General features: G+C 28.1%; 6 protein-coding genes across 8 annotated transcripts in view; 3 read left to right on the top strand and 3 right to left on the bottom strand.

Annotated features, from left to right (window-relative positions):
- LOC136074452 (uncharacterized) overlaps positions 1-1035 on the top strand; it is a 1689-nt gene extending 654 nt beyond the window's left edge. The window contains exons 2-3 of the mRNA XM_065786768.1: positions 181-449; positions 643-1035. Of these exons, the coding sequence (XP_065642840.1) occupies positions 181-449; positions 643-1035 (662 nt within the window). The remainder of the gene's footprint in view (positions 1-180; positions 450-642) is intronic.
- Positions 1036-3885: 2850 nt separating this feature from the next.
- On the bottom strand, positions 3886-5187 carry LOC136074451 (uncharacterized). The gene has a single exon (XM_065786767.1). It carries the CDS (start codon positions 5185-5187, stop codon positions 3886-3888), a length of 1302 nt encoding a protein of 433 aa, XP_065642839.1.
- Positions 5188-5971: 784 nt separating this feature from the next.
- Positions 5972-6442, bottom strand: LOC136074450 (THAP domain-containing protein 1-like). The gene has a single exon (XM_065786766.1). It carries the CDS (start codon positions 6440-6442, stop codon positions 5972-5974), a length of 471 nt encoding a protein of 156 aa, XP_065642838.1.
- Positions 6443-7184: 742 nt separating this feature from the next.
- Positions 7185-9543, top strand: LOC101240492 (uncharacterized). Its single transcript, XM_065788330.1, has 3 exons — positions 7185-7306; positions 7528-8454; positions 9466-9543. The coding sequence occupies exons 2-3, from the start codon at positions 7732-7734 to the stop codon at positions 9526-9528; spliced, it is 786 nt and encodes a 261-aa protein (XP_065644402.1). The 5' UTR covers positions 7185-7306; positions 7528-7731; the 3' UTR covers positions 9529-9543.
- A 5147-nt stretch (positions 9544-14690) lies between these two features.
- Positions 14691-17583, top strand: LOC136074449 (group II intron-encoded protein LtrA-like). Its single transcript, XM_065786765.1, has 3 exons — positions 14691-15672; positions 16717-16872; positions 16952-17583. The coding sequence occupies exons 1-3, from the start codon at positions 14691-14693 to the stop codon at positions 17581-17583; spliced, it is 1770 nt and encodes a 589-aa protein (XP_065642837.1).
- A 1527-nt stretch (positions 17584-19110) lies between these two features.
- Positions 19111-25214, bottom strand: part of LOC100213841 (U2 small nuclear ribonucleoprotein auxiliary factor 35 kDa subunit-related protein 2) — a 37356-nt gene continuing 31252 nt past the window's right edge. For all 3 annotated transcript variants that reach the window (XM_065788327.1, XM_065788329.1, XM_065788328.1), the window contains exon 16: positions 19111-19588. In XM_065788327.1, the coding sequence (XP_065644399.1) occupies positions 19321-19588 (268 nt within the window). In that variant the 3' untranslated portion in view covers positions 19111-19320. The remainder of the gene's footprint in view (positions 19589-25214) is intronic.

Below are 25214 nucleotides of genomic sequence, written 5' to 3'. Positions count from 1 at the left end.
TTCATTTCAGCACCAATCATTTTTCCCAAGAACATCAAAAAAAAACCACTATTCTTGCTTGTCCTCCTCAGAAAAACTTTGTAAGATGTGCAATATATTGTAAATGTGATTGTATTTTGGCCAAGGTAAAAGAGCCATGAATTAAAGCTGGATTTTTTATACTAAACAATCAAAGTCTAGTAAAAAATCTTTCAAATCTGGACAATGAATATTCAAAACATAAGAAGCATGAAAAAAGAGGATCCGCTGCAGATTTAGCAAAGCAACAAGATTTTAAAGTTTACCTAAACAAATTATTCTGGGCTGGCGTTCCTGATCTTAGGAATACAATAAAAAATGACAAAAAAAGATCTGATTCAGACAAGCTTGAGGATTTGGAGTTTCTGGAGGACCAAGAAGGGGAAAGAAGAATTATGTTTGGATCAGAAGATAAGAAGTACAGAAAAATAGTATGTATTTCTTTTTACTAAAAAAAAAAAAATTGCTAGGCTTTCTAGCCAACTTACTTACAATTTACATGCCACTTAAGACGGTTTAAAATAAAAATAGCTAAACAAAAAAAAACAATGTTCACTCACTATTTCAATCTCTCATATAATTAAATTAAAATTAATAAGTAGTAAATTTTTGTTACATTTTTAGGCAATGGAGAGTAGTAGAAAGAGAAAGCAGCAAGTGAAACAACAATATAAAGAATTAGAGGGTACAACTTATGTTGAAAATAATAAAGATACTAGTGAGGACTCCTTGAGTGATACTGATTTTGATCCTGGAGAGTGGTTTAAAAGAAAATCATCACAACAAAAAGTCACTGCTGAAATTTCCATAAATGTTTTTGCTGGTAATGTAGCTCTTATGGCTACAATCAGTGATATTTCTCCATGTGTTTTACATAAAGTTATAGGTGCAATTCTAACTCAATCAGGAGCTGATCTGACAGATTTCAAATGTAGCCAGTTTACAGCAGCTAGAAAAATGAAACATGCAAATCATAATATATGCATGATATCAAAAGAAGATGTTAACAAGCAATGAATGAATCCCCATTTGTGCATTTTGATGGCAAAACATTAATTGAACTAAACAAAGGAAAAAGAATTAAAACTGATAGACTGGCTGTACTCGTAAATATTGAAGGTGAGACACACATGCTTGGGGTACTTCCTTTACCACCATCCTCTGGTGAAGATAAATGCAATGGTGTAATGGACCTTCTTAAGGAGTACAACTTTGAATCCAAAGTAGGAGGAATATGTTTTGATACTACTGCAAGTAACACTGGGTTAAAGAAAGGCTCTTTTATTAGAATATCCAACAATTTAGGCAAATATCTTTTACTTATTGCATGCAAACATCATGTATGTGAATTATGAATGGTTCATTTTTGTAATTCAGTTTCAGATGAACATTCCACGGGACCAGATAATCCCATTTTTTAAAAATAAAAAACAAATTTTGAAAATCCTGATTTTAATTACAAGTAAACAGAACTGATAAAGTTTGATTGGAAAGTAGTAAGGGGAACTATTCTTGAGAAAGCTGCGCAAGAGTCTTTGAACTTTAGCCAAGAATACATTACAAATGGAAAAGAAAATAAAGATTTTATCAGAGATGATAGAAAGCTTGCAGAACTCGTCGTAATTTACCTTTCTTCATCTTTAGTAACACTAAGAAAACCTGGAGCAGTTCATCATGCTAGGTTCTTATCAAAAGCACTTTACTACCTAAAGCTACAGCTTCTTTCGTGCCATCTTGAGTTTGTAAACCAGAATAATAAACTCAAGACAGAAATCAGGCTAATAAGTGAATTTATAGTCTGCTTTAATGCCAAATAGTATTTACAGGCTAATGACGCTATTAGAGCTCCCTTTCTTGATATAAAACCAATACACCAAATGCAACAATACCGAAAACTTTGTGCCAAACCAGATGCTGTCGAAGCAATTTTAAGCTCTCTTTACAAACATAGTTGGTATTTAGTATCATCCTCATTATTGTATCAATAAATAAATTGATTATTGTATCGATAAATAAACTCAATATCATCCTCATTATTGCATCGATAAATAAATTGCTGCATCATTCCAACAGATCTTTCTGAATGGTCATTTACTACAATTAAAGATTTGGCATAATTCTGAAAGCTTTTAAAAGCAGATTGAGTAAACTAAAACTCAGGGGGAAGCGAAAGCCAATCTTTTATCCTTTGTTCCTCTAATCCAATTCTATCCAACATAAGATATGAAAATTCATCAACCAACAGAGAAAGTGAAGAAGGATGTTCACTAATTTTGTTTCCCATTTCTGTTTTATCTTTAATATCTATTTTTGATTTGCTTTTAGTATTGTACCATGCTGTAATTGGCATTTTAAAAGTAAGAATTGCTTTTGCAAGATTTGCTTTCTCCTCAAATGACATAATATCATCCAACAGAGCAAGAGGAATCATAGTTGAAACTTAATCCAATAACATGAAACTATTATCAAATATTGTAATTTTTTCAAATCTAAATACAAAAAAAATTTTTTTTTGAAAAAAACTACAATACCATGTATTTTTGCTACAAATATATTGGTAAAAATAAACATCCCAGACAAAAAATTTCAAATTTTTTTATTTAACTTTTCGTTACGTAATTTATAACAAAGAGAAAACCCGAGGATCAAATTAGAACGAAAATGATTAAACTTAACTTTTGCAAGGTTTTGTTGGAGATTTTCTAACAGCATTTCTAATTTTTGCATTAAATTCTTTTTTTCGCACTCATGCACTATCTGGTTCGTTATTGTTAGAAGAGGAAGACATCATGTATAACCCATTAAGTGTGATAATTTTTGCTTTGCAACCAATGCTATTCAAAGTACATCTCCAATAATCTTTACCATTACGCGAAGAATCTTTTCTGAAAATGTTTTCTTGAAAAATAGCATATACTGTTTTTCTTCCGGTTTCAATAAACTTAATTGAACAATCCATTTCAGATATGGCTATCTTTACTATTTTTTTGTATATTAGGATTTATATGTATATTATATACTTAATTTAAATATACAATTAATAAATTTATATATATATATATATATATATATATATATATATATATATATATATATATATATATATATATATTTATTTGTATATTAAAATATAATATTAAGGTTTGAAACCTTGAACTTATCCATTTTTGATTTCCTGACTTTTCACTTTCGCTTTTAAACTTTTGGCTTTAACGTTCTTTCGTTTTCGTTTTTATAATTTTGGAAAATATTTTAAAGCCAAGCTATCGTTGAAAAAGTGACGTAGAGTGAGGCAAAACAATTCGTAAATAGTCATTTAATAAAAGTAATATGTAATATAATATATATATTGTAAAGCATATTACTATTACAAAAAGTTTATTAAAAGTAATATATATTAATAAGTTTCAAGAGAATTTGTTTATTTGTATAATTTTAATTATTAGGCTCATTGAGGCTATTAACAATTTATCAGCAGCACCTGAGGATTTGATAATGAGCTATTAAGTTGTACTAGCAAATAAAATATACAGTCTAAATTTTAACGTTATAGTTTTATGGAATATTAATTTGGTTTCAAAAAATGGTGTTTTCTGAAGACTAACTAATCATTTTTATATACATCTATATTTATGTATATTATATTTATTATAATATATACCTATATTTATGTATAAAATACATGTTTGGAATATCGTGAATTGACAAAGTAATTATTTTGTTGGATCAAGGTATTTTTTCAGTGTTTTTCTTTAAATAAAAATACTATATGTTATTTTATAGTATATATATACATATATATATATATATATATATATATATATATATATATATATATATATAATGTGAATATTAATTTCATTCATTTTAACACTGATTTTTGAACAACACAAGTTTAGTTAGTTTGTTTCGAACTTGTGTTCCTTGTATATAAATTGTTACACAGGATGAGACATAAGTAAGTTGAATGTGACTTGTAAGTCCTTTAAAAATTGCTTTAGAAAATAAATAACGGCGGAGAGTTAATTTTAAACGTGGAATAGATTCCATAAAAAGTTGTAGTTCTTTGATTTTAGATTTGTCTGGAATGCTGTGTCTTATAAACTTTTCAACAAAAGAACAAATTACAATAACATCTTTTGATGGATGAAGTAGAACACCTCTGCTTTTTTGATCAACAAGTAAACTTTGTGAATTATCATCCGTTAGAGATGCAGTACAGGCTTTACATTTAATAGATCTTTTAAGTTTTCGACTAACAAATCCACCTATATACTTCACTACTTCTTCAGAATATTCAGACAATTGCGATGGTTCCATAATACTTACTGGTGTAATATTCTCATTAGCTATAAACACAGTTGAATCATTGTCATTTAATTTACATTCTTGATGATTCACAATTCCTTTTGTTACAGAAAGTATTTCTGTAGCATTCTGAGCTAAACAATTACCAGTTTTTATGTTTTGTAATGAGTGATGTACCAACAAACGTCGATATGTTGTCATAAACTGTTTTGCTGATGGATTGTTATTGAAACCACCTTGACTTCTAACAGCACTAAAGAACATTTCAATATGATTTTGACTCAGTTTGCATGTCAACAAGAATTTAAATTGGCTTTCTGGAGTTAAAATGAGGTATCGGCTAAGTTGAATTACTGATTGGAGGCTAAACATAAATCCAATGAAGCCAGTTTTTTGGTTTGTTTTATAAATTAAGTTATCAGCAATGTCTGTCAAAGTGGACAAGTACTGACATACCATATTGACAAAATTTGTACAGTGTTCCAAATTGCTTAAAGAGATAGGAGCTTTATAATTTTTACCAATAAAATTCTGACTGTTTAATAAATCAAAACTTCTGTCTATAAGCTGAATAAAATTGATAGTTGGTCCACAATCTTGAAACTCTTTTAATTTTAACTTGTTTGCACAAAAATCAAGAGCATCTGCAACACTTTGACTTAAGGTTTGTGCTGCCAATTTCACTTTCATTTTTTGTTGTTTCCATTCAATATAGTGTTTTTTCAGTTTAGAAGCAGCATGAATTCCTTCTCTTGATTGAAGCTCATACAATAATTCAATGAAAGCATAATTAATAATACCATTGTTATTGTCTTTTAGCAATTTCTTTTCACCAAAGCAATTTCTAACTAATTTTAACATATATCAAGCATCAAGAATTAAAAATACTGGTTCTTCACTTACTGGATTATTAAAGTACGGTTTCAGATTTTTTACATCACTATAGTCAGTACCACGAATTTTTATCATAGATAAATTTGCAGCTGTATCATCAAAAGTTAAAGAAATAACTTGAACTCCAGTTTCATGAACTTTAATGAGACATTCAAAAATAATGTTTGCTTTCTCTTTTGAATTAAGTCCATCTGTTAAGAAATAAGCTATTGGGATTTTTTTAATGTCCATTAACAGCAACTAACAATAAAACAAAAGCTTCTTTAGCAACACCAACACTGTAATCGTTAAATCCTGTTCCATAATTAACAAAGCCATAGGATGTATGCCCATTCCAATCAATTTGCTTTCGAATCGACATTTTTCCATCATCAAACTGCATACAATTTTTTTGGTAGATTCATTATTTTTCAATTTTAAAATTTGGAATGCTTCATGAGTAAAGCCTAGCTGTCCATTAATACTACTATACCATTTTCTCAAAGTGTCTGGTATTGAAGGACTGTCTGACATAATCATATGTTTTTGCTGAATAAAAATGCAATGTTAATGCAAAAGTTCGCAATGATGGAGAGTATTTTAATTTGTTTTTGGATTTTAGTTCTCTTTGAATTAAACCTTTAACACCAGGATTAAGACGATTTAAAGTTGCTGTGGCTTCATCACTAATTAAACGTTTTTCTTGTAATTCATTTATCACATTTTGACGTTTTGCAACTTTTTTTTTGAGCCTACGCTTTTGTTGCATTACCTATCTGATACGTTTTTTCTGTAATTTATAAACATTTAATACAAATGACAACTTCTTGTTGATAGTTTGCAAATTGTCTGAATCAGTCTCCATGCAATCTTCTACACTCATTTTTTTATTTTTACTAATCACCTTTTTTTCATAAGTATTCTCAAAAACTGTGTCATTTTTTTCTTTTTTTATCTGTTTTTTTAGCATTCTTTCTGTTAGCGCTTTTCGAATTTTACTAGTGGTTGTTCTAAAATGTTTTGGAAAATCAAAAATTGTTGGTATTGCATCAGGTTTCAGATATTTTCTCAAACAGTAACCTGATGTTTTGCTTTCGTCAAAGCAATTTTTAGAAAAATGATCTGAACAAATAAAACTAGCGGAAAAGGGGACAAAATTCTTTCGTTTTGTTGCAAGAATCCATGCTGCTCTTTTATCTGGATTCACTGGAAATTTTTTTAAAAATGGATAGCTAGGATTCATTATACATACAGTGTTTGTCTTTTAAACTCAATTATTGATTTTAAAAGACAAACACTGTATGTCTTTTATATTAAATTTCTATTGAATCTTTAAAACTAAAACATTTAATTTATATAGATACTAAATTCTTACATATGAAAACTGCTGGAAACCCTTTTAGCAGATCTAGCTGTACACCCAAAAGCACTGCACAAATTAACCATTTTAAAACAAGTACTAAATCTTTAAATATATTGTACATAAATATATGTATATTATAAATAAATATATTTTACATAAATATAGATGTATAATTTTATATTCAATATTAGTCTCTTAAAACTCCATATAAATCTTGCATTATACAACCATATGCAAATTAGTTAGGTAATTCATGACATATTATTTTAATAAAACTTTTATTTGCGTTGCAGTATTAAACTAATAGTATTATACTAATATTGAGTATTTGAGAAGCTTTTTCTTCTTTTTTTTGTAGATTTTTAAAATTAATAGAATAATAGAAAGGCAACTAAGATTATATAAACCATAAATGAATTTAAAATTTCTTCGAAGTTATTGTTTTTATGCAATACAAAGTATCACTTGAAATTAAATTGTAAACATTGTACAATATATACGCTGATTAAACTATATTTTTCTGCCTCACTCTACGTCATAAAGTTAAAGGCTTCAATTATTTCTGCCTATGCCCTATCTAGTAATTTATATATCTATGGTTTTTAGACTTTTTGCTTTTATGTTCTTTCGCTTTTAAAGTTTTCGCTCTGATGTCCCATTACCTTTTATTATTAGTATTGTTTACAATTTTATTACTACTAATCATGTTGGGCGTTATTCTTCGTTATTGATCAAATTTTTTTTGTAAGTGAGATGTATATTTTTATAAATAAGTATGAGTTATCTGTTAACTACCTTGATTTTTTTTTAAATATTATTTTATTTATTTTATTATTAGTTTAAAAAATTTTTCTAATTTAGTCATTTTATTTCTATTGTTATTTCTGATTATAAACAAACTAGTTTTGAATGTGTGTTTCTGAAAGAAAATATATATTTTACTGTTGTCGTTTTTATTGTTACAGGTTATTACGATTTACTTTAAAAGAGTTGCACTACAGGAGCTTTTACGCTTTGCAATGCAGCATTAAAATCCTCTGATTCAATCGTAATAAATACTCACTAAAACCGTTTCTTGTGTAAATAAATGTTATAAAAAAATAAAAATATCAAAAAATGCAATCAATACAGTTTTTTGGCAAAAAAAAAAAAATTAAGAATTAAACAAAATGGCAAAAACGATAGGTATTCTTTTATGCGATGAAACGTATGGTGAAGATTCCGTTGGAAAATTCTACATCGATCTTTTCAAAAAAAATGAAGTTGAAAACTGGGAGTACTTTAAAGTAGTTTCGGGAAACGTCCCTGATTTGAATAGTATACATAACTATATAGGATTTATTTTAACAGGGTCCTGTTGGTCGGCTAATGACCAAGCAAAATGGATACTCGATCTAGTTGAATTTATAAATCATATCATTCAGTGCCAACAGAAATCAAACAATGCCCCAAAGCTTTTCGGTTTTTGTTTTGGACACCAATTAATTTGTAAAGTATTAGGAGCACGTGTTGTTAAAAACGACGTTGGAAGATTTATTATATCTGAAACAGATATCAAAGTTTTTAATTATCTTCAAAACAAAGAGTTTTATAAAAGAGTATTTCACGATAAAAAATATATACGCGTAGTAAAACTACACGAGGAAGAAGTGATTGATTTACCTCCAAACGCAGTTCTATTAGGCTCTTCAGAATACTGCAAAAATGAAGTTGTATCTTTTGGAGATAAAATTTTATCTATGCAAGGTCATATGGATATTTCAGAAGAAGATCTTCTTGGTACATATCTTACTACACTTAAAGACTTAGGAAAGATTAATGAAGCAGACGAAACCATTCTTATAAATAGTATCAACGAAAAATCTAACGATTGTTCAAATGTTATAGAAATGGTTAGACAGTTTTTTTATCTATAAATATTTTGTACGTAAAACTTAAACTTTTGTATGTAAAAATTTAGTATACATTTTAAAATATATATAATTACATTTTTTTTTTGTCGATTTATGCAAATTTTAAATGGTCACAAACAAATTTATATTTGTTCAAGAGGTGCCACAACTCTAACCCAATGTTATACGTCAATTAATAAATTCTTACTGAAAAAAGCAAAAATTTTTTGGGATTCGGCTTTTACAATGTGGGTTTTAAGTTATTAGATCCTAGTACAATATAAAAGCTTATTTTTTTTTCTTTTTTTGTTTTTTTTACGTTTTGTTGTGATATTATTATTGTATTTTATTTTACGTCTGACAACGGGCTGAGCTAAATAGACTGAAATATTACTTAAATAAATTAAAAATAAGTACTTCGCTGTGTTTTATGTTTTATATATTAAATAATTTAAAAGCTAATATTCCCAGTTCGATTTTTTTTGTTTTGCATTAAAAACCGACGAAGTCGACTTTTTAAGACACGAATTTAACTCGAAGACCAATTTAAACGATATGCATACACCGAATTTAACTGAAAAAAAGAATTTAGGCCATACGTGTACCCCGAATTTGGACTTTTAAACCAAATTTAACTAAAAGCTAAATTTTGATTTTTAAAACACATTTAATAGAAAGAGAAATTTTATAAAAACCATTATAATACATTTTTGAATCATCAATTTTTATAAATTAAAATTATTACTTTTTCTGCTCGTAATTAACCATGTTTCAAAACACAAATAAAACATGTTTCAAAACACAAATAAAACATGTTTCAAAACACAAATAAAACATGTTTCAAAACATATCAAAACACAAATAAAACAAAGTAATTTTTTGATTATTAAAACAAAAAATATGCGCTAACAAAAAACAACACTTTGCGTCGAAAAATAAATTTAAAAACTAAAATTGCAGCAATAATGAGAATTTAAGTTATGGAATCTTTACAACTCTTTATGTTTTTAGACGTACATGAACAAAAGACCATTAACAACATTTATTGACAAATTTCGAATGTCAATTTTATAAAGGAAGGGGCTTGGCGGTAAGACTGAGTTTGTCTTCTTCGTGATAAATAATTTTGTTAATTTTTCTTTATGGTGAAATACATAATAATAATAATATAGAACCATTTCGTGAAAAGTATTATATAAATATTCACCTGTTTTTTTACCTTTTTTTTGAAAGCTATAAATAATTTTTTGAAAGCTATAATAAAGTGATCAATAGACTTTATGTTTATTGAAGACTTTTTGGTTATCGACTATGTAAGACAAATCTATTTCCATTTTTTTTTTTTTTACTGAATTGATGTTTTTAAGGTCACGCCACTTTAGTTGAGGTGGTTCTCTAGTTTAGCTATATTGACCTACTAAACTAGAATACCTCTTAAATAAAACTAACTATAGTTTATAGTTTTATTGAAGAGGTATTCTAGTTTAGTAAGTACATTAGTTGAGGAGATACTCTTTTTTTTTCATAGTGAATACAACCCTATCCCAACTGTTTAACTTATTTTATTTTTATTATTACAACTTTTATTTTGCTGATTAAACAATATTACAATTTTTATATAATCACGTAAAAAATAAATAACACCGTAAACATAAAAACCTTAATAAAAACGTTTTTAATTGTTTATAATATATATATATATATATATATATATATATATATATATATATATATATATATATATATATATATATATATATATATATATATATGAAGACCTTAGTGGAAAAACCGGCGTTGTCACATTTAAAAAGTATTGAGAAAGTATTTGTTGATCAATCAATCAATCATATATATTCTGAAAATAAATTTTCACGGCTATTTACAAATAGTATTGAAATACTAATCTCAAGTAAATACCTTAAAAAATAGTTTATTTATATACAATTAATCTTAGTAATAATAATAATAATAACAACAATAACAATAATAATAATAGTAATATATTTAATAATAATAACAATAATAACAAAAATAATAATAATAATAATGATAACAATATTAATATTAGTAGTAATAGTTAAAAGTAGTTAATAATAGTAATGTAAATATTTATAGAAATAACAATAAGCAATAGTAATGACAACAAAATATATAATAAAAATTAAAAAAAAAAAAAAAAAAAAAAAAAAAAAAATACTAAAGACAAGAAAAATTGATAATAGAAATTATAAACACTAACTATATTTTTTTAATAAAAAGTAGAATAATCTAGTTTTAAAGGTTGAGAATGAATTGAGTGCTTTTAGTTCATAAGGAAGGTTGTTCCAAGTTTTAATGCTTTGATACTTTATAGATTTATGTCCGTATTTATGAGAGCAATGTTTAGAGACAGACAGGTTTAAATTACTATTGGAACGAAGGTGATAACGAGAGTTGGCACTTTTGGAAAAGAAATTGATGAAAGTTAAAGGTAGGTTATTGTGTTGGTGGTTCCAGACAAATTGGCAGTTTGAAAATTGAATATAGTCACATAGTTTTAATACTTTAGAAGTTAGATAGAGCACATTAGAATTAAATTTAATATTCTGAAAATAAATAATTTTTAAAGCCTTGTTTTGGAGGTGGGATAACCTAATAAGAGCTTGTTGATGGGACTGCCCCCAAATTTGGCATGCATATATAAGATGTGAGCCGAAAATAGCATGGTATATGTTCAAAAGTGTTTCAAGATTAACATAATGGCGAACTTTGGCCAACATACCATTAGATCTACTTAGTTTCATTGCTAAGTCTTCACAGTGGGATAAAAAGGAAAGATTTGAATTAATTTTTATACCAAGATATTTAATTGAGTTAACAGGTTCAATTTTTTTGCCACTTAATCTAAAGTTCATATGTTTATAGATTTTTGTTTTATTTGATTTAAAGATAATAAGTTCAGTTTTGTTAGAGTTTAGAAAAAGTTTGTTGGAGCGAAGCCACTGAACTAGATTGGCAAGATCATGGTTAATGTGTTTGTTAATTTTTTTTAAGGATTTATTAATTAGCATTAGGTTAGTGTCATCAGCAAAGTGGTAAACAGTAGCAAACTTAATGGACGTATGAAGATCATTAATATAAAGAAGGAAAAGCAGTGGTCCCAATACTGAACCCTGTGGAACACCATTAGAACATTTTACAAGGGTAGATTTTGAGTCATTAATAGCAACAAATTGTGTTCTATTGTTTAAGTACGAAATAAACCATTTAAGGGGTACGCCTCTGATCCCATAATATTCTAATTTTTTTAACAAAATTGAATGATCTACTGTATCGAACGCTTTCTGTAAATCGACAAATACACCGCATGCAAAATATTTGTCATCGATTGCTTTTCTAATCAGTTCAGTCATTTCAATGAGAGCATGAGTAAATGTCATTATTTAAAGCAAAGAAATATCTTTATTTAAAGCAAAGAACCAAATATTTTTGTATAAAAAATTACAAAATGTTTTGTTTTGAATAAATTTTAAATAAAATAATTATAATATAAATTTTTTTAAATTGCTTAGTTTCATTTGCTTAAAATAAAGACTTTTATTAATGATCAATAAATACTTTCTCAATAAAAAAAAATTCAAAAATCTGAAAACAAATTCTGTAAACTATAATATATATGTCAGTAATTAAGAAGATGCATTTTAGTTTGCGGTTTAAGCGATGAAATGCTTTTTAGGTCTTAATATTTATATTTTGGAAATGATTCCATATTGATGGACCACGGTTTGTAATTAGAAAACTTGACTGCTGTGATTTAATTTTCTCTAGATGATATTTGTACCTGATATTTTAACGCAGATTATATTTTTCAGAAAATGATATCAAGAAAATATCTGAAAAAAATGCTTGGTAGTAGATTGTTCTTATACTTATGCATAAAAACTAATATCTGCAATGTCTTAAGTTTCTCAATATCTAAAACTATCATGCATGTTCTAACTGAGGCCGGGTTTACTAACTGATTTATATAATTAATTGCTTTGCAATTTTGTTTTATTGGTGCTGGCCCAAACAATATTTGTGTACAAAAGCTGACTATGTTCAAGACTAAAGTAAAGCATATTACGTAATTTACTATCGAGAAAAAGTCTCGATATACGCAAAACACTTATTACAGAGGACACCTTTGTTTCAAGAAGACCAATATGGTCTTTCTTGTTCTTTTTCAACTTCAAAACACGAACATTGCAAGCAAGGCCGCAGCGCGGAGAAACAGGTTTATATACACGAAACATAATTTATAACTATATTTCAATCGAAAAATAGTAATTATTTTCAACTTTAACTGAAAGTTAAATAAAATTTTGCAATTATTACCGAGTTTAACTGAAAGCCGAAGTTCTATTTCAAATTCGGAACCTAAGTCAACTTCGCCTTTCAGTAACCCGATTTTAACGTAAGTTTCCACTCCTCCTTTTTTCAACCTGAACGGGAAAGGAAAGGACAACCTGTCTTCTTCTTGCTCCAGCCAGGATTTTTCTTTTATTGTAATTTCTTTTTTGTAATATTTATCAACGGCAAAATAAATAAATAATTAAAAAATAAAAATAAAAAAAAATGGGAAAAATAATCACGTGAGCATGCGTAGTATTTTTTTTTTTTTTTTTATTCAAATTTTTTTGTTCTTTAATCCTTACAAATTCGAAAAATATAATAGAATCTTTACAGAGTAAATAAAATTAAAAAAAAAAAAAATTACAAAGTTACGTTATACAAAAAAATATATAAAGTAATTAATGTAATTAAAAAAAGTATAAGTTTTAATCTGTCGGAAGGAAAACTACGCATGCTCACGTGATTACTTTTCCTATCTCTTTCTCGTTCCCGTAGAAGAACGTATGAGTGGAAACTTACCTTTAAACAATTCGAATATTCGCCGGTCCTTATTTTGCATTGCTTTAGATCAGTACTCGGGAACCTGCGGCTCCGGAGCCGCATGCGGCTCTTTTGTTGAAGAAATGTGGCTCTCTTATAGATTTACAATATTAAAAATTTTAACTTCTTTTTATTTTTACTTTTCTAGAAAAAATTTTTACAAAAATTAATAAGAAAATTACTTATTTTCCCCCCTCCCCTCCCCTCTCCCCCCATATATTTATGCACTATTTTTGTCTCTATGTTTTCTAGTTTTTCATATATTTTTATAAATGATTCTCTTATGTGTCTATTTTTTCCAATTTTTCAAAAATGAAGGAGAAATCTAATCATTTTTGAAATTTTTTTGCACATATTTTTATGTACTATATGCCTATTTGCCAATTTTTTCAAAAATGAAAAAGAAGCATATCGTTGATGCGATGGTGCTTCGAATGCAAAGTACAAAAGCAAAAATATATTTGAACAATTACTCGAGTTTATTTATATATAACAAACTTATTTTAATTATTGTTTATTTTGACTTTCAATTATTCAAATATATTTTGTAATTGTAATTTAATTTTAGCTTTTTTGATATATTAAGACTGGTAAGTTAATTATTATTTATTTTAGCTTCAATTATATTTTTTAATTTTTTTTTAACGTATTAAAACTGGTAGATCATAATGAGCACTAAAAAAAAGAAAAGTTGCGGATGAAAATCGAAAATGTAATAAACTATGGACTGAAAAATATGCAGTTATAGAAAGTGATGGTAATCCTCTATGTTTAATATGTTCTGTGAAACTTCAGAATAATAAATCAAGCAATGTTGAACGACATTTTGAAGGAAAACATAAAGAATTTGCCCAAACAAATCCTGAAGGCAATTTAAGCAATTTAAAAGAAGGCAGTTTGAGCAATTTAAAACACAATTATCATTACTTCATTGGAAGAACATCGACTTTAGTGATAACGCAAACAAAATTTACGATGATTTTTTTAATACATTTTACTCAGTTTATGATACCAATTTTCCTTTACATGAAAAAACATTAAATCAAAAAAACATTAATTCTCCCTGGATTACCAAAGGTTTAAAAAAATAATCAAAAGTTAAGAAGAAAGTATACATAAAATATCTAAAAAACAAATCATTCGCCAATGAGAAAATATACAAAGACTACAAAAATCTTTTTGAAAAAGTTCGAAAAAACTTAAAAAAACATTACTATTCTAAAATTCTCAATAAAGCCAAAAATACTTGTAAACGCTCCTGGGAAATAATAAAAGAAATTATCGGTAAATCAAAACCGTGCTCAGGTTCCCTGCCACACATGATCAAAGTAGATAACAATAATATAATTAATTCTCAAACAATAGCTCACGAATTTAACAAATTCTTTGTTGAAATTGGCCCTAAACTATCTAAATTAATTCCTAACTCTGAAACATCATTTAAAGATTTTCTAGTACCGATGGATAATTGCATTCACTCGGATGAGTTATCTAAAGAGTTACTATTTGATGAGTTCGAAAAAGCCTTTAAAACACTAAAAAAAAATAAAGCAGTTGGACTGGACGAAATCAATGGTAACATAATTTTAGATTGCTTTGAACAATTAAAATATATTCTTTATAAAGTCTTTAAATCATCAATCGAACAAGGAGTCTTTCCTGATCAATTGAAAATTGCTAAAGTTATTCCACTATTTAAAGGTGGTGACAAATCTGACATTAGTAATTATCGGCCTATTTCTATCTTATCTATATTTTCAAAAATACTAGAAAGAATCATGTTCAATAGAGTATTTAATTATTTTAGTTTAAATAATTTATTATACAACAATCAGTTTGGCTTTAAGAAGAATAACTCAACCGAGCATGCAATTATTCAGTTGGTACGTGAGATTTCCAATTCTTTTGAAAAATCTCAATTTACATTAGGAATTTTTATCGATCTTTTAAAAGCATTTGATACTGTGGATCATGATATTTTACTTTATAAACTTAACTATTACGGAATAAATGAAAGAGTTAGTAAATGGTTTCAAAGTTATTTATCCAACAGAAAACAATTTGTTTCTTGTAATGATCTTAATCATACACAGTTTTTAAATGTTTCCTGTGGTGTTCCACAAGGTTCCATCTTAGGCCCTCTTTTGTTCTTAATATATATCAACGACTTGCATAAAGCATCAAATCTTCTAAGTATTATGTTTGCTGATGACATAAACTTATTTCTATCTAACAGTGACATCTACCTACTATTCTCCGTTATGAACAAAGAACTTCAAAACATATCTAAATGGTTTAAAAGTAACAAATTAACATTAAATGTAAACAAAACAAAATGGATTTTTTTCCACCCGCTCTCCAAAAAACGTTCTCTACCCCAAAATTTACCAAAAATTTTTATTGACCATAATGAAATAAAAAGAGATTCTGTAACTAAATACCTAGGGGTTTTCATTGACGAGAACATCACATGGAAACATCATATTAACTATGTCTGCTCGAAAGTTTCAAAAAGTATTGGAATTCTATATAAGGCGCGTACTCATTTAGATAAAAATAATTTAACTAAACTTTATTATTCTTTTATTCATAGTTATATAAGTTATGGAATTATCGCCTGGGGTAGTACTGATCAAAGCAAGTTACAATGTCTCCATCGCCGTCAGAAACATGCGATCTGTGTAATTAATTTTGCGGATCGGTTCTCAAATTCCTCAATATTTTTCAATCAAATGAAAATCCTCAATTTTATAAACTAAACGTATATAAAAATTTATCTTTTGTTTATATGTGGAAGTATGATTTATCTCCTTTAATTTTTAAAGACCTTTTTATTTTGAAACCTTTAAGCAAGTTTAACATGAGGAATAATAACTATTTAAATAAACCACTCTGTCGAACAAAGTTCAATCAATTCTGTATCACTTATCGTGCAGCTCATCTCTGGAACAAAATTATTTTGTCTAACTTCGGCTTACCCCTAACTTATTCTGTTTTTAAAATTAAATTAAAAGATCTCATTCTCTCTATTGAAAATATCTTAGAATATTTTTAATTTGTCTTATGATATATAATAATTTTGAAATGTATGTTCAATCTTTGTTTTATACTTGTTGACAATTTGTTTCTATTTATCTAAGTACTATTTTAATATTTTTATGTTAATTTTTTACGTTCTCTTATTGTAAAGAGGCGTTTTTATAATACTTTATGTACTCTGTTTTGTAAAAGGCTTCTGACGATAAGATCATTTGATCTTCTTTTAGAAGCCTTGTTTGTATTTGAAAAAAATATGTAATTTATATATATTACGTCAAATGTAAACAAAAACTTACGAAAAAAAAGGTGAATGCAGAAAGAAAGCTATTAATGAATTGCAAAGAAAACAATTAATTCAACAAAATTGCTTTTCAAATTATATTCATGCTGGATCGACCACAACTAAAGCAAGCTTTGCATTATCATTGCAAATTTCAAAAGCTGGTAAACCATTTACAGATGGTGAGTTTTTGAATTGATTGTATTTTGGATTGCATATGTACTGTTTCTGGAATTCTATATAATGATTTTAAAAACAAAGATTTAATACTACCAAAGATTAAAGATATACCACTCTCGGCTAGAACCGTGAAGGAACGAATTTTGAATTTTGCAGAAGAGATTTCAAACATGAAAATAGAAGATATTAAAACGGCTGAATTTTTGTCCCTGGCTATTGATGAATCTATAGATGTCACTGATATATCTCAATGTTGCGTAATGGTCAAATACTTAACAGTTTCCGGTGTACAAGAGGAACTTGTTGAATTGTTGTCTATGAAGGGACAAACGAGAGGGGAAGATATCGCAGAATCAGTTTTGAAATATTTGGAGAGAAAAAATATAAACATTGAGCGTATAGTATCCGTTGCAACTGATAAAGCACCTGCTATGATTGCAAAAAACAAAGGCTTTATCAAACTATTTTCCAGTCATATTTCTCATGAAATTATTTCATTTCATTGTATCTTACATCAGGAAGCTTTGGTTGGAAAATCTTTAGGTGCAATACCACAGCTGAAAAATGTAAAAGTCATTGTGCCCATAGTAAATTTCATCCGAGCAAAATCATTAAATCACAGAATCTTTACAGCATTGTTAGAAGAAATGAATTTTATACATACAGAACTACATTCACAGCTGTACATTGGTTGTCAAGAGGAAAAATTTTAAAACGATTTTCTAAATGAAATAACTAAACTTTTAGCTGTTAAAAATTATAATGAAGAACATTGCAAACTATAAAAGAATTCAGAATTTTTACTTTTCGCTTGATATGACAGAACATTTTAATAAACTTAATCTGAAGATGCAAGGAAAAGGAAATATATCTGCCCAGCTACTGGAAGAACTGATTACTTTTGAATAAAAATTACAGTTATTTTTAGACAATATTTCAGGAGACCAATCTATATATTTTAATAATTTACGAAACTTCAGGATGAAAATAATTTCAGAAGCAGAAAAAGTTGATCGTAAAGAATTTTTTGAGATAACAACTACAATTGTTCACCGATTTGCAAGCAGATTTCATGATTTCAGGAAATATCAGGAAACATTAAAGTTTGTAATGCTGCCATTAAAATGCGATTTGATGGATTTAAATGCATTTCCTGAAATAAATATTGCAGACTTATACTTGGAGCTTGTGGAGATTTGGAATAAAAGTATCTGGGCTGATAAAGCAATGCTTGCACATATCGCCATCTATGAAGAAAACATGAAAGATACGCCACAGGATATCATATTCCAATGCTGGACTTTACTGCTAAATACTTATATAAATTCCAAAAAACTTGCTTTTGGTCAATTAACCATTTTTAGTTCAACGTAATTGTGAACAATTTTTTTCATCGATGAATCTTATTAAAAACAAATACCGAAGTAGGTTAACAGATGAAAGTACGCAGGCTCTACTACAGTTGCATTCAACGAAATATCAGGCAAATTTAACCAAATTATCAAAAAAAGTTCCAATCCAGAAATCAAATTAAACTTCAATTCACCAATAAAAATTGTTATTAACTATAGCTTTTTCTATCTTTTTAATATAATATGTGAATTTCATTTTATGATTTCAAGTTTATAAAAAAAAATTTAAAATTTTGTATTTTTGTGGCTCCTCATTACTATTTTGAATTTTTTTTAGCCGTTATGGCTCTTAGGTTAAAAAAGGTTCCCGACCTTTGCTTTAGATGTATAATCGCATATTTAGAACCTCGACAACGAAGGTTTTAATATAAGTAATACAAAAAATCTAAAGAATGGTCAAGTAATAATTTATTTTAGAGGTTGTTCGCAAATTAAGTCACGCTTAAAGGGAAGTAAGTCATAGGTAGTAATAAATAAACGAATACTATGCTATGTAATAACTGCTACACAGCAATCCGGTTGAAACTATGATAAAGTAGCTGTTTGAAAATGCGCATTTGACCGCAAGCCACGCTAAAATAATAGTTTTAAGCATGTTTTGTTGTATCAGTCAGTTCGTAATAACCTCTGATCTGCTGCTAGATCAGAAGTTTTCATGAATTGACTGAGATAAATATAGTTTGAAAAAAAAAAAAAAAAAACACCCCCTCCTTTTATTAAAACCGCCCTGTTTATTAGATTTGGACTAAAATTTCCACCCTTCCTTTAATACATTCCCCTTGTAATAAGGAATCGAGAGTAGCTGTACTTATAAAAAAAACAAGAAAATTTGATAGCACAACTATATACGCTAAAAATATTTTTTTTTAAATATATTTTTGAATTTAGCCGGCAAAAACGCTGACAAAATACCACTTCTCATTTCTTCGCGACGAAAGTTTATTAAATAGCAGTTTCTTTATCTATAAACGATATTACACAATATCACGAGAGGCCTAAATCCATCGTTAATATACAATTAAAACGCTTTTTCAAATCCTAAACTGGATCATCACTTAAATCTGACCATTCTGTTGATGTACTAGATTTAGAACCACCTCTTTTACTACGTTTGCTTCGATTTGATTCTCTGCTACTATTTGAACTCTTAGAATGTCCTCTTGAGTCTCTTCTGGATCGTTTATGTTCCTTACTATGAGATCTTGATCGAGATCTAGACCGTGTTCTTGAACGACTGTGGCTTCGTTTGTGTCTTCTTGATCGTGATCTACTACGACTGTGTGAACGAGAGGACCGAGACCTTGACCTTGAATGAAATAATCAGTTAAAAATCAATACGTAATTTCAAAACAATTTAAAAAAAAGGTATGTCCATTAAACCTGAAAACTTTAAATGCTTTTTTTAAAGATGCTTTTAACCTCGCGTATTTTTTTAACTATAAAGTTTTGCAGTCAAATTTGAAGTAACTTCAAAGCTAGCTGGAGCTCTGAAACTTTGTAAAAATTTAGAAAATAAAAAATTAAAACAACAACAGCAACAAATTCAAAGGCATTAAACAAATCTATGGAGAAATGGTAATAAAGGAAAGACAATGTAACTATAATAACAAATAACTGAGTCAATTGTCATGCTGTTTTTCATTTTAAAACTCGAAATGGAGTTAGTGTAGTTGCAGCCCTGATAAATTAGTTAATAGTAAAAAGTTATATTTATTGTAAAAAGTTATATTTATTGTAGCCTATAGTCCAAACAAGATTTTACATTTGAAATTTGAAAATATTGAAAGCAAAAAAATAATTAAAGAAAATAAATTATTTACAGCAATCCCCGAAAAACCAATTTTTTTTCCTCCTAATATTTAATGTAAAATAATGCTATATGATAGCATAATAAATATACAAATTATCAAAGTATGTTTCTTTATTTAATATTATTATTAGACAAAAAGAGAAAAAAAAAATATTTTTATTCAATGGTAATAAATATTTTTATATCAAAAATATATTCAAAAAAATAATAATAATAAAGTGAGACAGATATTTTGAGTAAACAGGGCTATTGGCACCATAACACTCTTAGACTTACAGTATTGGACAAAACATTTGCAACTAACATCGAACAATGCTAAAAAGTGTTCCTAATTTTACATGTCTTAAAAACGAAACGAACTATACTACCACAGCAAACAGTTCAGGAGTCTGGAGTTATAGCATGCCATGACATGAGCAATCAGCTGACATCACACAGGCAAAATTTCGTTGACAAGTGCCATTTTGCAAAATGGCACTTGTCAACGAAAACAAGTGCAACTTTTTTGGTTTGTTTCATTTTATTAAGTCTGGTCCGTGTCAACGTCACGGAAATTTTTTAATAATTAAAGGAAGTATCCAGAAGTTTCCAGAAGCATGCAGAAGTTTCCAGAAGAAGCACCCAGTAGCATCCAGAAACATTCAGAAGCATCCAAATCATGTAAATCGACATGTAATTCAGTCAGTATATGGAAGTCAATCAGTCAGTGTTATCAAGACAGTTTATTGAAGTGAGTTTTATCAAAGTGTTTTATCGAAGAACATCAATACAAGAAGTGAAATACAACAAGTGTTTCATTACATCAATACAGTCCACATCCAACCAAGACGTTGTGTTCTACAGAGCATTATTGTATCATCACAAGGTAAATGTAACACGGTAAGCCTTGAGAAGCGTGATTATTTATTTTTATTATTTTTATGACTTCAATTGCAAAAATGGCTCCCGACAGTCTTGGAACTAAGAAAGAAAATTACTGGCGATTACGTAAGTGGAATGTCACAAAAAAGTATTTGTGATAAATATCGCGTGAAAAAATGGAGTATCAAGGCTATGTTCCAAATATCGTTTTACGGGGAAGTTGGCAGCAGATAACAAAGGTGGAAGACCGCGTTCCACCACTTCTAGAGAGGATTCTATGATCGTCAGATCCGTCTAGAAGGATCCCTGGATATCATCAGTCGAGATACAAAAGCAATTAGAGCTGCCTGTATCAGACCGCACAATCAGACGACGCGCTGTTGAAACCGGATTGTTTTGTCGACGCCCTGCAAAGAAACGGCTGATTTCACTAAAAAACCAGAAAAAAAGACTCCAGTTTGCTACATCTCATATCGACTGGAATGTGCAGAAATGGTGAACTGTCCTGTTCAGTATGAATCGAAGTTCAACATCATTGGGAGCGATGGAATTTGCTGTGTACGTCAACCGGCCGGAAAACGCCTCGATTTACGTTACTGCCATAAGACCGCAAAGCATGGTGGAGGCAATGTAATGGTCTGGGGGTGTTTTTCTGCTAACGGTCTAGGTCCAATACATCGAAACGATGGAATAATGGACTGTTTCATGTATACAAATATCCTGAAAGATGTTATGTTACCTCATGCTGAATGGAATATGCCAACAAAATGGGTTTTTCAGCAAGACAACGATCCGAAATACAATGCAAAAGTAGTCAAGCAGTGGTTTCAAGACAACCACCTATTGGTGATGGATTGGCCGCCTCAATCTCCAGATCTCAACCCTATCGAGAACCTGTGGGAGATTGTCAGCCGCAGAATTAAGCGTGAAGGTGTTCGTAATAAGGATCAACTGTTTGAAAAAATCCAAAAGCCCTGGGCAGCGATTCCACAAAGTTTCATTGATCACCTGCTTCGAAGATGCAAGGCTGTGATCGACAACAAAGGATTTGCCACAAAATATCGATAGCGAAATATAGCTTGGTCAACATTTTGTTGAGTTGCACTTGTTTTGTCCAGAAGGAAATCAATTTTTTTTAATACTTTTGATTAATTTATTAATTTTCGTGTACAAATAATGAACTCTGTGATAAATAAAAATTGAAGAACTTTGTCTCTAAACAGTTACATAGTTATTTCTCTAAATTGAAAAAATGCAGCACTTTTATATAAAGAAACTAAATTAGCATTATTTGGTTGCACTCGTTTTGTCCGATACTTTATATCAAAAAGTTTATTGGTTAAAGTTTTAACTAGAAGCAATCCTGTTAACAATATTTCCACACTATTTAAAGTACCACTTAAACAAATAGTTACAGCATTTAAGGTTAATTTTGATTAAAAATTTCTTTTAAGATACCAGGTGCCAGGTACTGCAACAAAATGGCTGATTCTGGGCACCCAAGAAGATAACCAAATTACCGGGTCTTAGTGTCTGAACCAGGTACCTGGCACATCATTAATAATGGTATATAAATAAATACCAAATATATATAAACCTATAATGTATTATAAACTATACGCAAGCCCAGGCTAATACCTACTGCTGATATTTCTAGTTAATTTTTAATAATCAGTTAGATCATTGAATGAAGTTACAGGTTAAATTAATCGATAAAACACAGTTAAATGTTTTGGTAACTAAAGTTAAATTTTATGGTAACCAAAGTTAAATGTTATAGTATAATTTTTTTTAGAGATTTTGCAGAGAATTTTGAATGAAGAATTTATAAATTAAAATATTTATCAAGAGAAAACTAATAATTATTTAAAAAAAATTTAGCAACTAAGTTTAGAAATTTTAGTTTAAAAGTTTTTATGAGTTTTGATTAATTATTCTTTAATATTATATTTGCCTCAATCACTTATTAAGGTATATTGTAGTCAAAATATTGACTGTAACACACAGAAAATGATTAGGCCTTATATACTATTAAAGAGAAAAAATAACTAGATTGGATAATTCACAGTTTACCCATTTGTTAATTTTCTTTAACAGTTTATTAGTTAGAAGCAAAATTAAATCATCCATTATTTTTAATTCATAGTTAAGCAATTTCAATTTTTAAACTTGGGAACAAATTGAATTTTAAAAATCGATAAAATATGAATCCTAGTTCTCAAATAAACCATTAAGGAAAATTTATAATTATATAACAAATAATTTAAGAAAAGGATAATGCCCTTATTGACAATTCTTTTTTATCTAATAATTTTTTTAATGCTGTTGTTTCAATTTTTTCCTTTACGTTTGTTATTTAATTTTAAGTACTAATTCATTTATTTAACTTTGATATTTTAAATAAAGTATGTAAGTTTTTTATTTTAAATAAAGTGAGTATTAAATGAAAAAACAAATTTCCAAAAAAACAAACAATTATTTGCTGAACAAAAACTTAAAAAACAAAACAATTATTTGGTGAACAAAAAACTATTGTTTGGTGAGTTGCTATGAGCTAAGAGTGTTTTGTAATCAACTGTTTCATTATTTTATATATCTTTACAATTTTCTTACTCGTCAGTTTCTAAATAATCTTCTAATGTAAAAATTATTTTATGTAATAGCATTGTGAAGCATGTATAAAAAAACCCATCTAACAGCACTACATTATAAAAGAAGTTATTTTAAAAGTTTATAGTCAATACTTCTATTATTAAAAAGATTTTAAATTTCACATTCCATTGTATTATTGCAACTTCATTAATTTAATTTCATGACCTTGGACACATAAACTCAATTTTAAAGTGTGATTGAAATTGTCACTACATATTTTACAATACAGTCATGCAGTATTTCTAAAATACTTTGCCATACAAAAAATACAGTCATGCAGTATTTCTAAAATACTTTGCCATACAAAAAATACAGTCATGCAGTATTTCTAAAATACTTTGCCATACAAAAAATACAGTCATGCAGTATTTCTAAAATACTTTGCCATACAAAAAATACAGTCATGCAGTATTTCTAAAATACTTTGCCATACAAAAAATACAGTCATGCAGTATTTCTAAAATACTTTGCCATACAAAAAATACAGTCATGCAGTATTTCTAAAATACTTTGCCATACAAAAAATACAGTCATGCAGTATTTCTAAAATACTTTGCCATACAAAAAATACAGTCATGCAGTATTTCTAAAATACTTTGCCATACAAAAAATACAGTCATGCAGTATTTCTAAAATACTTAGCCATACAAAAAATACAGTCATGCAGTATTTCTAAAATACTTTGCCATACAAAAAATACAGTCATGCAGTATTTCTAAAATACTTTGCCATACAAAAAATACAGTCATGCAGTATTTCTAAAATACTTAGCCATACAAAAAATACAGTCATGCAGTATTTCTAAAATACTTAGCCATACAAAAAATACAGTCATGCAGTATTTCTAAAATACTTAGCCATACAAAAAATACAGTCATGCAGTATTTCTAAAATACTTAGCCATACAAAAAATACAGTCATGCAGTATTTCTAAAATACTTAGCCATACAAAAAATACAGTCATGCAGTATTTCTAAAATACTTTGCCATACAAAAAATACAGTCATGCAGTATTTCTAAAATACTTTGCCATACAAAAAATACAGTCATGCAGTATTTCTAAAATACTTTGCCATACAAAAAATACAGTCATGCAGTATTTCTAAAATACTTTGCCATACAAAAAATACAGTCATGCAGTATTTCTAAAATACTTTGCCATACAAAAAATACAGTCATGCAGTATTTCTAAAATACTTTGCCATACAAAAAATACAGTCATGCAGTATTTCTAAAATACTTTGCCATACAAAAAATACAGTCATGCAGTATTTCTAAAATACTTTGCCATACAAAAAATACAGTCATGCAGTATTTCTAAAATACTTTGCCATACAAAAAATACAGTCATGCAGTATTTCTAAAATACTTAGCCATACAAAAAATACAGTCATGCAGTATTTCTAAAATACTTAGCCATACAAAAAATACAGTCATGCAGTATTTCTAAAATACTTAGCCATACAAAAAATACAGTCATGCAGTATTTCTAAAATACTTAGCCATACAAAAAATACAGTCATGCAGTATTTCTAAAATACTTAGCCATACAAAAAATACAGTCATGCAGTATTTCTAAAATACTTAGCCATACAAAAAATACAGTCAT

The sequence above is a fragment of the Hydra vulgaris genome, chromosome 01, assembly GCF_038396675.1.
Source record: "Hydra vulgaris chromosome 01, alternate assembly HydraT2T_AEP".
Classification (NCBI taxonomy): domain Eukaryota; kingdom Metazoa; phylum Cnidaria; class Hydrozoa; order Anthoathecata; family Hydridae; genus Hydra; species Hydra vulgaris.
Note: the sequence above shows the minus strand (reverse complement) of the source record. Positions and strands in the feature narration are given on the sequence as shown.